The sequence below is a fragment of the Theobroma cacao genome, chromosome 4, assembly GCF_000208745.1.
Source record: "Theobroma cacao cultivar B97-61/B2 chromosome 4, Criollo_cocoa_genome_V2, whole genome shotgun sequence".
NCBI lineage: Eukaryota > Viridiplantae > Streptophyta > Magnoliopsida > Malvales > Malvaceae > Theobroma > Theobroma cacao.
In genome coordinates this window covers 31,641,287-31,655,292 of record NC_030853.1, presented here as the reverse complement: position 1 = coordinate 31,655,292, position 14,006 = coordinate 31,641,287, and the positions used below count along the sequence as shown (strand labels likewise).

Genomic DNA, 14,006 nt, shown 5'->3' with positions numbered 1-14,006 from the left:
CCAAAGTATTTAAAATTTACTAACAGGTCCCCGAACGAAATGGATTTCAAAATTCAATTGTGTTCTGGGAACGGCTCGTGGGGGGCCCAGCCATGGTGTAAAGATTGGGATCCGATGTATGAAAAAGAGTCTGGTAACGGGTGGGCTTTGGATTCAAACATTGTTAATTTGTTAATGGGCCACACATCGTATGAAAAAGGAAATCAGTCAGAATTTGTTTTTGAATGAAAGCAACATTTTGAATTTAATGGTAAAATTATACTTCTTTCATCACTAGACGTTTGTTTCTCTTTTTGCCTTTTTAAAAGTAAGAATAAAATTTTTTATATTACTTTTTAATACGGAAAAGGTAAAAAAAATATTATGAAAAATAAATTTATAATAATAAAAAATGAAGACGAAAAGAGTAGTAAAGTAATAGTACCGGTCAGAATTAGATCAATAAATCTTAAAGAATACATGTGTGACAAAATTCATGATTTACTGAAAAGAAGAATGATAGCTACATAGTATAGAATCATGATCTTCACATACTACTAATTTCATTATTTCACACATGGTTGAAATATGCTTTTAAATTTAAAAGTCGAAATATGCTTGTGCTGCCAAATTAAGCTTTTGGAGCTATTCATCAACCGAACTTTGGGTTACAAATTTTAGTTTAAGTTTGTTCGACATTATGCATTAATCTGTCATTTTGGGTCACGAGTTCTCTATACAGAACCAAAAACTTTGTGTTCATCAGGCCTGAAATCTCTCAAGCAAGAGTTCCCCCGAATCCATGCACAATTGCACATATTGGTAGGCAACGTTTTTATTTGCGGAAAAGCAATTTTCCGGAAAGAAAATAAAAAGGTTTAGATTTCAGACAGAAAGGCTAACACCATTCACCGAATGCTGATTCCGATTGCTAGAATTTGAATGCAGGGGAGTTTCAGGGTCATGACAGATTCCTTTTAATCAATAGCTTTACATTGCAAAACTTCGATAAAAGCATCTAGCTACTCCAATTCTTGACTGTTTTGAACCTATTAGGTTCGAAATTTTCAAGTGGTTTGCCTTCCAAGCACTACCACAAAGCTGAAGGAAGGAGAAGAAGAAAAAGCTGCAGCATTACAAGATTATGTAAATAAATGCTCCCAGCAGCAAGGCATATCCATGAATATTTGTCCATAAAGCAAGCCTTTTCCCTTCTCCTAGATCTGCAATGCTACCTGCAGCTGAGAACAGGATCTGTTAGTACCCTGTGTTGTTCACTTCCCTTAATGTTAAAATCTTAATCTACAGTCTCGAATGACGATCATAAGTAATCCTTACCGCACTCTCTCGTAGCATTCATAGAACTAGAGCAGAGGCACATCATCCCTCCAGTCTCAGTATCGTAGCCGCAAGCCCCACCGGACCGAGTGCAGCGCTCGCATCCAGTCTCCGGCACTGAGTAAGACAGTTTGATCCCGTAAACCCAATCCGGAGGTCCAACGCCCTTCAAACTATCAGTATTAATGACGGTAGTATAATGCGTGCAGTCCAAGATGTTCATGCTCATATACTTCACCGTGTCGTACCCCGTGAAGCAACACGGCGGAGAACTGTTTGTCAGCGAATGGAAAATCCTGAAAGCATTGCACGCGCCGTAAAGCTCATCACAGGAATGACCGGAGAAGTTGAAGCAAAGATTCTTGTAGTGGTTCAGCACCGGGGAGTCGATGGAGCAATTCAGGAGAGCGAAAACCGTGTCTGAAGTTGGCGGGATAATAACAGATTGGATATCCGTCATGACAAAGTCATGGTGGGGTTGTAGTATCGAGCATGTGGACATGGCCGGATCGTACACCACCATGGTTTTCTTCTCGTAGTCGATAGATTGGACCTTGTAGCGCCCGGAAGTGGTTACAAAGAAGAGGTCATTGGTGCAGTTCAGCATCTGCCTGTATTGCGGCGCACCGCAACCGTCGTCGACGCCAAAAGGGTAGTTTATAGCAATGCTGCCGCAGATGCCGCGGCAAGGGTTGGCAGTAAAGATCACAGGTAGGAATTGGGATACCAACGTTAATGCTACAAGCGTAAAGAGGTAGTGTTTTGGCGGATGCTGCATTTTCTTTTTACGCTACCTACATCTAAGAAGAATGTGGAAGACTAAACAGGCAGTAACCAGAGGGAACTTTTGGTGATGAAAGAGCTAAAAGAAGTGTAAAGAAGTCAGAAGCCCCAAGCTTCGGAAGCAGACCTTGTTATGTTCCATTCTAGTTCTAGGTATGAAAAGTATCAAGGGCTACACCCGAGATTTACTGCATAAGTCAGGAGAACTTTTTGACTGTTAGGCTGGAGGTGGGATCCACGAGTTTGAAAAAAGGAGTGAAATGCCAGAAGGTGTTGGGTTTCGGATGGTATTTTTGCATTGCAGCTTGCTTTTTTCCAACATGATATGGCCCGATCTAGGTTCAGTTCGTCACAGTTTATGATTGGAGTGGAGCAATGATCTGGCATCCAATTTGAGCTACTATCGAGAAAGCAAAAGATCCACCGCTCTGATTACGTGAGAGATATGGGCCACTCCGGACTAAGCTCGACCAGTTGCACATCTTGGAGAATGCCATCTTGTGCGCTCAGCAAGGCCGCCGAAAGCATTTTGAATGTTATAAATTAATTATTGTTGTAGTATATAATCTCATACTCAAATGCGTCTAGGCTAAAGTAGTTCAATATTAAAGACAATTTCCTATCGTGTTCAGGCATTGGTTTCTAACAGGAGCAAATAAACAAGACCTAAAGGTGAACCATGTCCATGTCTATTCTGAAGTACTACATATTCTGTTGTAAAATAGAACAAAAACAAAACGTAGGAACTAACACCGGTGCGTTAAAGCTTCTCGAATTCAAAAGTAAAGATCCACCATACCATCCGCGCGCGTTTGTAGTCCAACGGTTAGGATAATTGCCTTCCAAGCAATAGACCCGGGTTCGACTCCCGGCAAACGCACAACAAAATTTTTTCTTTTTCATTTTCATTTTATATTTGTAATGCCATAATTCATCAAAGAGGACAACTTTATTAAACTGAAAGCAGTCCTTACATGGTAAATTTGAAAGACAAAGATGAACTCTATCGAGTCTATGATAGTGAAAGAGAGTAGCTGCAAGCAGAAAACCGGAACTCAAAGGAGTCTTGGATATGAAATATATATATATGTTTGAGTCCTGTTGGATATACTTTGAAGTATACAAGTCTCCCCAACCATCAGTTAACACAAGTGAAACGCAGGTAATCCTTCCCGGATGGAAGTTTTTGAGTCTCAAAACCTCGAGGGAACATTTTTTCGGCTTCCTCGTTGGTCACGGAAGGACAAATCACCACAGGATCACCTGGTTTCCAGTTCGCTGGTGTTGCAACCTTGTACTTCGATGACTTCTGCAGGGAGTCCAGGGCCCTCACCACTTCATTAATGTTGCGCCCAGTGCATGCAGGATAAAGGAAGCTTAGCTTGATCTATACATCATCCGATCAAGTCGTCTTTTGTTAGAACAAAATCAATGATTTTGATCTACATTAGTATTTAGTATACAGTTAATAAGCTATACTATGTAAAAACAACGCTTCACCTTGTTATCAGGGCCCACGATGTGCAGAGCTCGAGATGGGAGTTGGTTCCCTGAAGAGTCTTTCTCATCGGGGTCCACCATGTTAAGTTGCTTGATGATCTATCTGTTGGGATCTGCCACGATTGGGTATGTCACCCTGCAACGAGGCTGCATGTAGCCAACATATAATGCACAAAGAAACCGGTCAAAGTGGGTATAAAAGCCTTACAAGCCAGATTGCTCTAGCATACTTCCCTTCTCACTTTTAAGTTCAAAAAGGAAAAAGAAAAAGATTCAAAGGAAACTCAAGAAAAAAGAACGTCCTTGATCCACTCCTCGTGCGACTGCACATCATCGCAAGAGAATCCCAGAAGCTTGACCCCTCGTTTTTCAAACTCCGGCAGGTAAGCTGCCATCTTGCCAAGTTCCGTAGTGCACACTGGTGTGAAATCAGCTGCATGCAAAAACATAACCCACCACGAAATAAGTAGTTACTACCAATATCTTCATTAAACTTCAAGAAATCAAAGAAAATGAAGGCTACCAGGATGAGAGAAAATGATAGTCCAGCTATTCTTAAAATAGTCATGAAGCGTGAACTTTCTACGGGTGGTTTAAACTAGACCTGATAATTTTAGACACAACACATTAACATGACACGAGAAAATACGAATTAAATAGGTTTTAAGTTTATCCTTAACGTGTTTCGTGTCTAATCGTGTATGACATGTTAAAACACGAAAATTTTCGTGTCTTAACGTATCAGACACGACAAACACGTTTAAATACGTTTACTTAATCGTGTTATCGTATTTAAATGTGTATACATTACACGTTTATTAACCTATTAAATATTAATAGTTAAAAATTATTTTAATCTTATATAAATAATTTTTAATAATTATTTAATATATATTTTAACTTTATGTATGATAATGAATTTTATGTATGCTATTTATATTAAATTTTATTATATTTGATGTTATTATTTTTTTTTGTTATAATTATTTTTATAATTATAGATTTTAATTTAAATAAAAAAATTATATATAATTATAAATATTTTTATTTAATCGTGTTAATAATGTTATTAATCGTGTCGTGTCGTATATTGACACGTTTAATAAATGTGTAAAACGTGTTAATCGTATCGTGTCGTGTTACACGTGTATTAAACGTGTACGTGTATGTATTTTAAATTTAAGATACGAATATTAAACATATCGTGTTTATATTTAACTTTAATATATTTTATATCTAATCATATCTGACACGTTTAAGATACGAAAATATGAATTATCATGTCTAATTTTAACTTCAAGGTTGGGCACAGTGTCTCCAATGGTGATGCCATGCATTTTCAGAGATCTATGGAAAGGAATGACCCCCTGCTCCTGGATTTCTTTCAGGTTCTTGGTGTGGAAAAAGTAGGAGAGAGAAGGAGCATTTACAAAAGATCCAGGATTGCTGCATGAAGGTAACGTGGCGTGACCGTAGGTAGGGGCATTCGGTAGGATATCGCTCATCTTCTTCCAAGTGTTTTTTCGCTTTGCTGGCTTCCTTGTCCGCATGGCTTACTATTTCTGTATATCTTTATCTAAAGGATTTATAATTAAGAACTTTGGAATTTGTTCCGTATATTTACTTATGAATATTAATTAATTAATTATTATTATTAAAGAATAATTCTCAAGCACCATCTGTATGCACTCATAGCTTAGATAGCTATTTTTGATAGGCATCCTATTAAAGGAAGGATTAAAACTTGGTTTAAGGTTTGATATTGTATGGATTTTATGTGATAATGTGGAGAGACAAAAAAAAGATCATTTATTTTTTTCTCTTGCTCCTTTAGCAAGCAAGAAATGAAGAAGGTTATCTGGCTATGTAATCTGTCTAGAGGGCTTAAAGTGAATTTACTTGGATAGAATCCAAATTAAAAAAGAAAAAAAAACCTTATTTTGGTTATTCTCATATTCCTTTGAAGTGCTTATATATTTACACAATTTGGATGAAGCCAAATGACAAGCTAGATAGGGGAAGGGGGAGAATATCATATGATATCAGGAACAACATTAATCAGATTGTTTGCTTGGATCTATAAAAATAGGTATAATGTTTGAAAAAGTTTTTAAATTATTTTAAAATTTTTAAATAATATTTTTATTTACTTAATATGTTTAATTAAATATTTACATTTTTATTTAAAAAAATATTTTTTATAATTAAAAAATTAATTAATTATTATTAATTAAAAATATAATTTATTATTTTATTTTTATATGTTTTGTTGTTGATGGTGAAAATGTTATATTATTATATCAATATGTTATATTTTCATTTATTCTGACATGTTAATATGTTATATGATGTTTTTATTAATAATGAAAATTTATTAACTTAAAATAAAAACATAAAAACTTGATAAAAAAATAATTAAAAAACTTTTTTTTAATTTTAAAAATAATTTAAAATTTGTTTAAATATTATATCACAAAAAGAATCATAAAAATATTATCATCAATTAACATAATTTATAAAATACATGCATGTACGGGGTTCGATACCCCGCATCTCCATCAATTTGCATTTTTGGAACACTTCCTTCTACCACTAAATTATTTCATTTCATTTTCATATGACGATTTCATACATTTCATATGATGATTGCATATGACTAACATCTTTTTAGCAGCAAGAGCCGGGGCATTGAGCAACGCTTAGTCGTGAATGGTGACGAGGCGCCCGCTTTACCTTACAACCAAAAAAGTAAAATTTTCCCGCCTTCTTCTTTCCCGCATCTGGCCACCAAAGTTTTAGGGTTTTTGTTTTTTTTTTTTTCAAAAGAAGAAACACAGTGGCCGTTCCTCTTTGGAATCTCCCTCAAAGAAAGAAAACCGAAAGAGGCATGGACGTGTTTCAGATTGCTCAGCTGTTGAACCAGACGCTTAGCCCCGATGGCGACGTGGTTCGTTCCTCAACCGAAGCTCTCGATCGCCTCTCTTCACTCCCTCACTTCCCTTTCGCTCTCCTCTCCATCGCTGCCGGTAAACCGAAGTCGCTCTTCATCTATTTCTTCCAATCACCATCCCTTCGATTTTGTTCCAAATTATCTTCATTCGTATCGCATTGGCATAATTTTTTTCTTTTCTTTTTTAAATTCCGTAGGAGGTGAAAATCAAGGGCAAAGAGTCGCTGCTTCAACTTATCTAAAAAATTTCGCTAGGCGAAACATTGAGGTCCATGATGGTTCATCTTCGAAAGTCAGCACGGAGTTCAAGGGCCAGCTAATGCGAACTTTGCTTCAAGCGGAACCTTCGGTTCTAAAAGTTTTAGTCGAAGCGGTACCAATTTTCTGCTATTTCTTTTTCTCATCATCTATTGTATTCCTAACTTTCAATGATACTAATATATGAACGCCTTTGCCTCCGTCTCGGCAGTTTCGAATCATTGTTGTTGCGGAGTTTGTTAAGCAGAATTCTTGGCCGGAACTTGTGCCTGAACTGCGTTCCGCTATTCAAAGTAGCAATTTCATAAGCAATGGTGCAAACTGTGAATGGAGTACCGTCAATGCCCTTACAGTTCTACATGCCCTTGTTAGACCTTTCCAGGTACTTCTTTTGTTGCTTTCTTTTAAATTCTCCATAATGCAATTATGATTTGATTTTTAAAATTTATCCATCATGTTTTTCTTTTAAATCTCGTTTCGTGTATCTGTTTCGCTGACGTAAATGTGGCATAAACTCAATAGAACTTCGAGTAACATATATTTGGACTTTAAGCATTTTTGTGTCTTTATCTGGCAGTACTTTTTGAATCCTAAAGTTGCCAAGGAGCCAGTACCACCACACTTGGAACTAATTGCAAAGGAAATTCTTGCACCCTTGATGACAGTGTTTCATCATATTGTTGAAAAGGTTGCTTGTCTTTAAACTTCTCTGTTTTCTCTTTTCTGGCCTCATTATTTCTTGTATCCTTTACAAATCAATTTTTTGGGTCTCCATCATTAATGATAATATGGTTTGTGAGACAGGCTATAGCTACTCACAGTAGAACAGAATTGGAAACAGAGAAGGTCCTTCTCCTCATATGCAAATGCTTATATTTTTCGGTGAGTAATATCTTTTATCCCTCTAATTTATACAACAGCAGAAGAATCCTTTAGTCTATTAAAAGATAAGTTTCATCACTGTGTAGTCAGTAGTTGTATAGAAGACAGAAACTTCATGACTTGATGAAGAATGTGCATAGCATTTCAAAGTCATATACCTATTGGCATTTTATGTAGCTCATTAATTATTACCTGCGTTAGCCTGTAAGCCCCAAGACGATGGTAGTTATTGTAAGTGGCTACTTAATTGAAAAGGACCTATGAGTTTCTTTTGCATGGTTGTTTTGTTTTCCTCTGTCTTCTAGAATCTCTTTTGAACCTTTGACTTAGCTTTATAGGTGAGGTCGTATATGCCATCTGCTGTAGCTGCTTTTCTGCCTTCCTTCTCTCATGGTCTAATTCGAATTCTGGGTTCATTGAGTTTGGATCATGATGATACTTCAGAAGATGAGTACTTGTTGAGGTTGAAGACTGGAAAGAGGGCTTTGCTAATTTTCTGTTGTTTGACAACCCGCCACTGGAAGTATTCTGATAAGTAATAACCAGGGCTTTGTCGTATAATTTTCTGATGTTAATATATTCGCAGTCTTCTTTCATGTCATGCCCTTATGTTTTCAGGTTAATGCCAGACATCATAAACTCTGTTCTGAAGATAGTCAATTGTAGCTCAAATGTCAGTGTAAGTTTCATATGTAATTAATCAGTTATTATTTCCCACACTGTTTGTGCACTATTCTTGTGGCAACAATGAGTATCTCATATAAGTTGGATGCTGTAGAGTCCAGCTTCTCCATTGATCCCACTTAATTTATGCATTATTTGTGCTGCTGTATAATTTTGATGCTTTTATGGTTGTCTTAAAACTAAAGGATGAATTTTCCTTTTGTAGAAGCTTGATTTTCTATCAGAGAGGATTATTTCACTAGCTTTTGATGTGGTTTCACATGTTCTGGAGACAGGCCCTGTAAGTACACAACAACAGTCTTAAATGTCTTCTTTGTTGCTTCTTTTTTTTTAAAAAAAAAAATTTCCTTCTCATAATATTATTCAAAAGAAAAGCTTACTCAATATGTGTCTATCACTTTCTGTTTAGGAAGTTAACTGTTAGGTGTTCCTAATTTAATGTCCGATAAGTTATTTCTTTAACATAGCTTTTTCCAATGGGAACAGGGTTGGAGATTAGTTTCACCCCATTTTTCATTTTTGTTGGAGTCTGCAATCTTCCCAGCATTGGTGCTGAATGAGAAGGTATGCTTTTTAAAGCAAGGGAAAATATCTTCATCTACTATTTGAAAATTGTTTTTAGAATAGAAGTTGAGTTGATTAATGATTTTGCTGTGTTTGATTTCTTGCAAGTAGGATATATTAGAGTGGGAAGAAGATGCAGAGGAGTACATTCGGAAGAATCTGCCATCTGAACTTGTACGGACATTAATAATCCTTTGTCTGTCATCACATCCTTTTTTTTTTATCCCCTCATATTGGGTCATAAGCAAGTGAATCATGACCATATCAAATGATATATTCTCCAGTTGATTGGCTTTTATATCAGCACTTTTTATTTGTATCTAGGAAGAAATTTCTGGATGGAGGGAGGATTTATTTACGGCCAGAAAAAGTGCAATAAACTTACTTGGTGTTATTTCAATGTCAAAGGTTGGTGCTAGATAGTCCTTGATAATTGTTTTCAACATATTTTTATCTTGATAGAATTGCTATTTAATGTTTTGTTTGCATACAGGGGCCTCCAATTGGGAGTTCTAATAATGGCTCTTCAGCTTCAACGAAGCGCAAGAAAGGCGAAAAGAATAAGAGAAACAATCAGCATTCTATTGGGGAGTCGTTGGTGCTTCCATGTTTATCAAAATTTCCCATTCCTTCAGATGCTACCACTTCTGATCCTAGAATTTTGAAAGAGTGAGTCAATGAACATATCTATCTATCTATCTATCTATTCCCCTTTTCATCTTTCTTCATCAGCAAGAGAAACGGAAGCATTTGCCATAAATGTTTTATTTTCTGTTGGTTGATATTCCTTTCTTTTCCTTCTTTTTCATTGGAAGTTATAATTTTGTTAATTTTCTTCTGCTTTACCCATCCTTTCTGCATCATCATTGTTCTTACTGGACATTTTAATCTTTCTCATTTTTTAACTGTGTCAATCATGGCAGTTATTTCGGTGTTCTGATGGCATATGGTGGCCTGCAGGATGTAAGCAAATCTAGCTGTTCTGTTTCATTATTGACAAATCTTACCATTAACTTTTTTTTTGGTAATGAAATTTACGATTAATGCTTGTAATTGATAATTCTACATAACAGTTTCTAAGGGAGCAAAAACCTACATATACAACAACTTTGGTCCATACTCGGGTGCTACCATTGTTTTCCGTTTCTGTCTGCCCACCATACTTGGTTGCTGCTGCAAGTTGGGTACTTGGGGAGCTTGCATCATGTCTGCCTGAAGTGAGACAGTTTCTTATTAGTTCCATCTGTTCTACTACTTTATCCAGACCAAAGCTTTTTGTTGGTTTAACCATTCAATTGCAATCACCTATTTGCTTACCCTATTATGTTAATTTTCCTCTTGCTTGGCTATTTATAACATGCAATGACTAAATAAATCTCACTTTCTGAGATTGTACTGTTTTCAGGAGATGAGTGCAGACATCTATTCTTCGTTGCTCAAGGCATTGGCAATGCCTGATAAAGAGGATACTTCTTGTTACCCTGTGCGAGTAGCTGCTGCAGGGGCAATTGCTGGGCTTCTTGAAGTAGGTTTCTTAGTCAATCCTTAGTGCTGCAATGCATTTTAATGTGGTGCTGATGTCTCACCTGTCTTTTTCAGAATGAGTATCTGCCACCTGAGTGGTTACCTCTTCTTCAAGTTGTAATTAGTAGGATTGGAAATGAAGATGAAGAAAACATCATTTTATTTCAGCTTCTAAATTCTGTGGTGGAGGCAGGAAATGAAAATATAGTAGTTCATATTCCTCATATTATTTCATCATTGGTTGATGCCATCTCAAAGTCCATACATCCTAGCATGGAGCCATGGCCTCATGTAAGTATGAATTCCTGCAGCTAGGCTGGTACATTTTACTCCGTTTTGTTTTGTTTTTATTAAAATTTTAATTCTGCAAGTTGTGCATTTGCATTTAAGAGTTAAAGAAGCAGAGTTCCTACCTAACATTTGGGTTTCTGCCAAGAAGTTAAAAGCCAAAAGTGTTTGCTTTAATTTTGGACCTTTGAATACATTTATTACTGGCAGATTGTGTTTGAAAATGGATTGTATATTGTCATCGGGCATCAGTGACTTGGTTGATTAACTGAAGTGCATTTATGGTAGGTGGTTGTACGTGGCTTTGAAGCATTAGCATTGATGGCTCAATCTTGGGAAAACTTCATGCTTGAAGAGGTTGAAGAAAATGTCTCAAGGGAAAAGCAGGCATCTGGTCAAGCTGCCATTGGTAGAGCTTTATCAGCTCTTCTGGAACGGGCTTGGCTCACAGTTTCATTGGTCAGTTTTCTCCTCATTGCAAGATTTGATTATTTTTAGCATTTCTTGTATATGAGAAGACTTCGAATTGTGCTCAAGTTTTTGGTACTTAATCATATGATATCTCTAAATGGGTTACAGGAAAAATATGTTTGACTAATAATGATGAAATTTTCTGCAGAAAGCATATAAAATTTGAAATTTATCAGAAGAATAGAAAAGATCTTGGTTTATGGTATCTTTCTGCTTCAGAAACATTTTGATTTCGTTTAACTCAGACTAATATCTAGGTTATGTTTCTGGTGCAAACACCATGACAATGTTTTAATTTGGCATTGACTTAAAAACATTTTCCTCCTCTGCTTCAAACTTGAAAATATATGCATTGCTCTGCTTTATGCTTTTATTCATCAAATTACAATATACTGCTACTAAAAGTTAGATGGTTAACTTGTTAATTTTGTTAAATTCATTGCATATTTCCTTTATCCTTAAATTGTTGCAATGATCAGGAAGCTGAGGCATCTCCCCCTCCATCATGCATAGATCATTCATCGACATTGCTGCAGTCCATTATACGCTCTGTTACTGGAAGCCATGTAATTGTAGAGCTTAAACTATCAGAATTACTAGTAGTTTGGGCTGACTTGATTTCAGACTGGCATGCTTGGGAAGAATCAGAAGATATGTCTGTCTTTGACTGCATCAAGGAAGTTGTTAGTTTGCACAGTAAATATAGACTAGAGAATTTTATTGTTAGACAGATGCCACCTGCTCCTGCTCCACCTGTGCCACAAAGATCCATCACTGAAGCAATAAGTTCATTTGTCAGTGAGGCCATTTTACAATACCCGTCTGCAACATGGAGAGCTTGCTCTTGTGTTCACATACTATTACACGTCCCAAATTATTCATGTGAAACAGAAGGTGTGAAGCAATCATTAGCAGTTGTCTTCAGTCGGGCAGCATTTTCTCGTTTCAGAGGAGTAAGAAGCAAGCCATGTTCACTATGGAAGCCTCTCTTGCTTGCTATTGCATCATGCTATTTATATTATCCTGATACCGTGGAGGCAATATTGGAGAAGGAGGGAGATGGAGGCTTTGCAATGTGGGCATCTGCACTGGCTTTGTGCTCTTCTGAACTTGGTCTGTCAGCAAAGTCAGAGATAAAGTTGATGGGTAAGTACCTACTTTATGGCTCTTGTAGAACTTGGATAAATGCGGAGTTTGTTTATATTTATATGTGAATATGATCTATATAGTTGTTGATCAGCTTTTTTGTTGCTTAACTCTAATCTGATGGAGAAGTGGTATGTCTAACTTTTCATGTCAATAGAAAAATATTTGTTGCCCTCAACCAGCACCTCCTCCTCCCTACTAAAATCTTTTCCCACCACTCCTTTTCCTTTTGCTCCCAGTAAAATAACTGACAGCACAACTTATGGTTTTTTATTCTCAGTGATGACACTGGCAAAGATGATAGAGAGGTTGTTGGGAGTAGGTAATCCAAGTGATGGCTTGTTGCGAGATTGCTTTAATTCACTGATTGAGACATCTGTACAATTGAAAGGGCTGGATGAAGAAATGGAAGATGAACAAAATGATGGAGAATCTGAAGATGATGATAACGATGATGATGATGAAGAAATCCAAGACGATGATGAGGTCCAACTCTTAAAATATGTAGATCTTGTTTGGTTTGTACAATGATTCTGTTTATCACAATCTAGTTGATGACGGGAAGATGAAATGGCATATAGAGCTGGAATGTTAGACTTTTAAAGGAATTCAGCTTTCTGCCTTTGAACTATAGTTGTTTTTTGGGAGGACTAAACTATTTGGCCTTCAAAATAAATTGTTGTCTTCTTCTTCCATTGATACATTGTTCTGAAAGCGATAATATGTTTTCATTTCTTGGATCAGGAATCTGAGAGTGAACTTGAAGAAACTGAAGAACAGTTTCTGGAAAGGTATGCACAAGCAGCTTCTGCCTTGGAGAATGATATCGTTGAAGGGGATGTGGAAGATGAAGACCTTGAGATTGAGTTGGGTAAGCCTGGGGATGAACTGTTCTCTATAAAATGCTTACTTACATTTCGGTAATCATTCTTGTACAAAGTCATTTGCAGTCTAGTAATGACAGGAATGGATATAGTATTTTGTTTCCTTATAACTAATCCATAGATTCAATGTTGGCTAATTTGCTTAGATATGTTGAGCAGACAACATCTTGTTGGAGTATGAATATATTTGTTGTTATGATGGTGTCGCGACAGGTACTTTGGAAGAAGTTGATGAACAGAGAATCATCTTATCATTGATAGGGAGATACCAGCATGCTCTTATTCAAGGACAGGCTTTATCGTCACAGCTTGTTTCAAATTTCATCAATGCCTTCCCCGACTCTAGTTTCTTCTTCCAGCAATCCATGTAAATGCTTGTATAGGGAAGAAGGTGGAGAAATTCGTAATTTAAATAATTTTTAACCCTTGCTTTGTAATATTTTATTATTATTATTATTATTATTGGATGTGCAAGGGTTTGAGGTGTTTTTGGGAGGAAGATGCTCTGCATTTGCATGTAAAGGAAAAAAAAGTTAGTGTCGTAATATGTGAGTAAGATTGCGGAGAATTGAATCAATTTGAATGTTTTGAGAAGTAATTTTGGCGTTAGAATTTGTAAAATTTTCGTGTATAAATTTGTCAGGTTGGACTCTTTAATTTGAAATCTTAATACTACCGCTAATGTTAAAAAAATAAAAAAGGGTCACTGTGAATTTCACTTTATAAATTTTGTAAAGCTCATTTTCCGTGTCTCT

General features: G+C 36.3%; 3 protein-coding genes and 1 non-coding gene across 5 annotated transcripts; 2 read left to right on the top strand and 2 right to left on the bottom strand.

The window, feature by feature from the left end:
• On the bottom strand, positions 887 to 2,234 carry LOC18603743. Of its 2 annotated transcripts, none has more exons than XM_007035883.2 (2): positions 1,318 to 2,234; positions 887 to 1,220 (listed from the first exon to the last, which is right to left on the bottom strand). In XM_007035883.2, the coding sequence occupies exons 1-2, from the start codon at positions 2,093 to 2,095 to the stop codon at positions 1,114 to 1,116; spliced, it is 885 nt and encodes a 294-aa protein (XP_007035945.2). In that variant the 5' UTR covers positions 2,096 to 2,234; the 3' UTR covers positions 887 to 1,113. The 2 variants fall into 2 exon arrangements, with proteins under 2 accessions (XP_007035945.2, XP_007035946.2); XM_007035884.2 differs by having other exon boundaries at positions 887 to 1,214.
• Positions 2,909 to 2,980, top strand: TRNAG-UCC. Its single transcript has one exon. It is a non-coding gene; the product is annotated as a tRNA-Gly (tRNA).
• On the bottom strand, positions 3,032 to 4,193 carry LOC18603742 (1-Cys peroxiredoxin; the record flags this gene model as incomplete). The annotated part of the gene is given in 4 exon segments (XM_018119313.1): positions 3,032 to 3,487; positions 3,601 to 3,747; positions 3,885 to 4,033; positions 4,124 to 4,193. Coding segments are annotated over 4 exon segments (615 nt in total), but the record flags the coding sequence as incomplete, so codon positions are not given.
• Positions 6,264 to 13,906, top strand: LOC18603741 (importin beta-like SAD2). The gene is made up of 21 exons (XM_007035881.2): positions 6,264 to 6,626; positions 6,748 to 6,923; positions 7,020 to 7,190; positions 7,386 to 7,496; positions 7,613 to 7,690; positions 8,029 to 8,225; positions 8,309 to 8,369; positions 8,580 to 8,654; positions 8,861 to 8,938; positions 9,050 to 9,112; positions 9,263 to 9,346; positions 9,432 to 9,607; positions 9,862 to 9,901; positions 10,012 to 10,155; positions 10,344 to 10,463; positions 10,538 to 10,753; positions 11,039 to 11,209; positions 11,701 to 12,367; positions 12,648 to 12,853; positions 13,112 to 13,238; positions 13,465 to 13,906. The coding sequence occupies exons 1-21, from the start codon at positions 6,488 to 6,490 to the stop codon at positions 13,620 to 13,622; spliced, it is 3,258 nt and encodes a 1,085-aa protein (XP_007035943.2). The 5' UTR covers positions 6,264 to 6,487; the 3' UTR covers positions 13,623 to 13,906.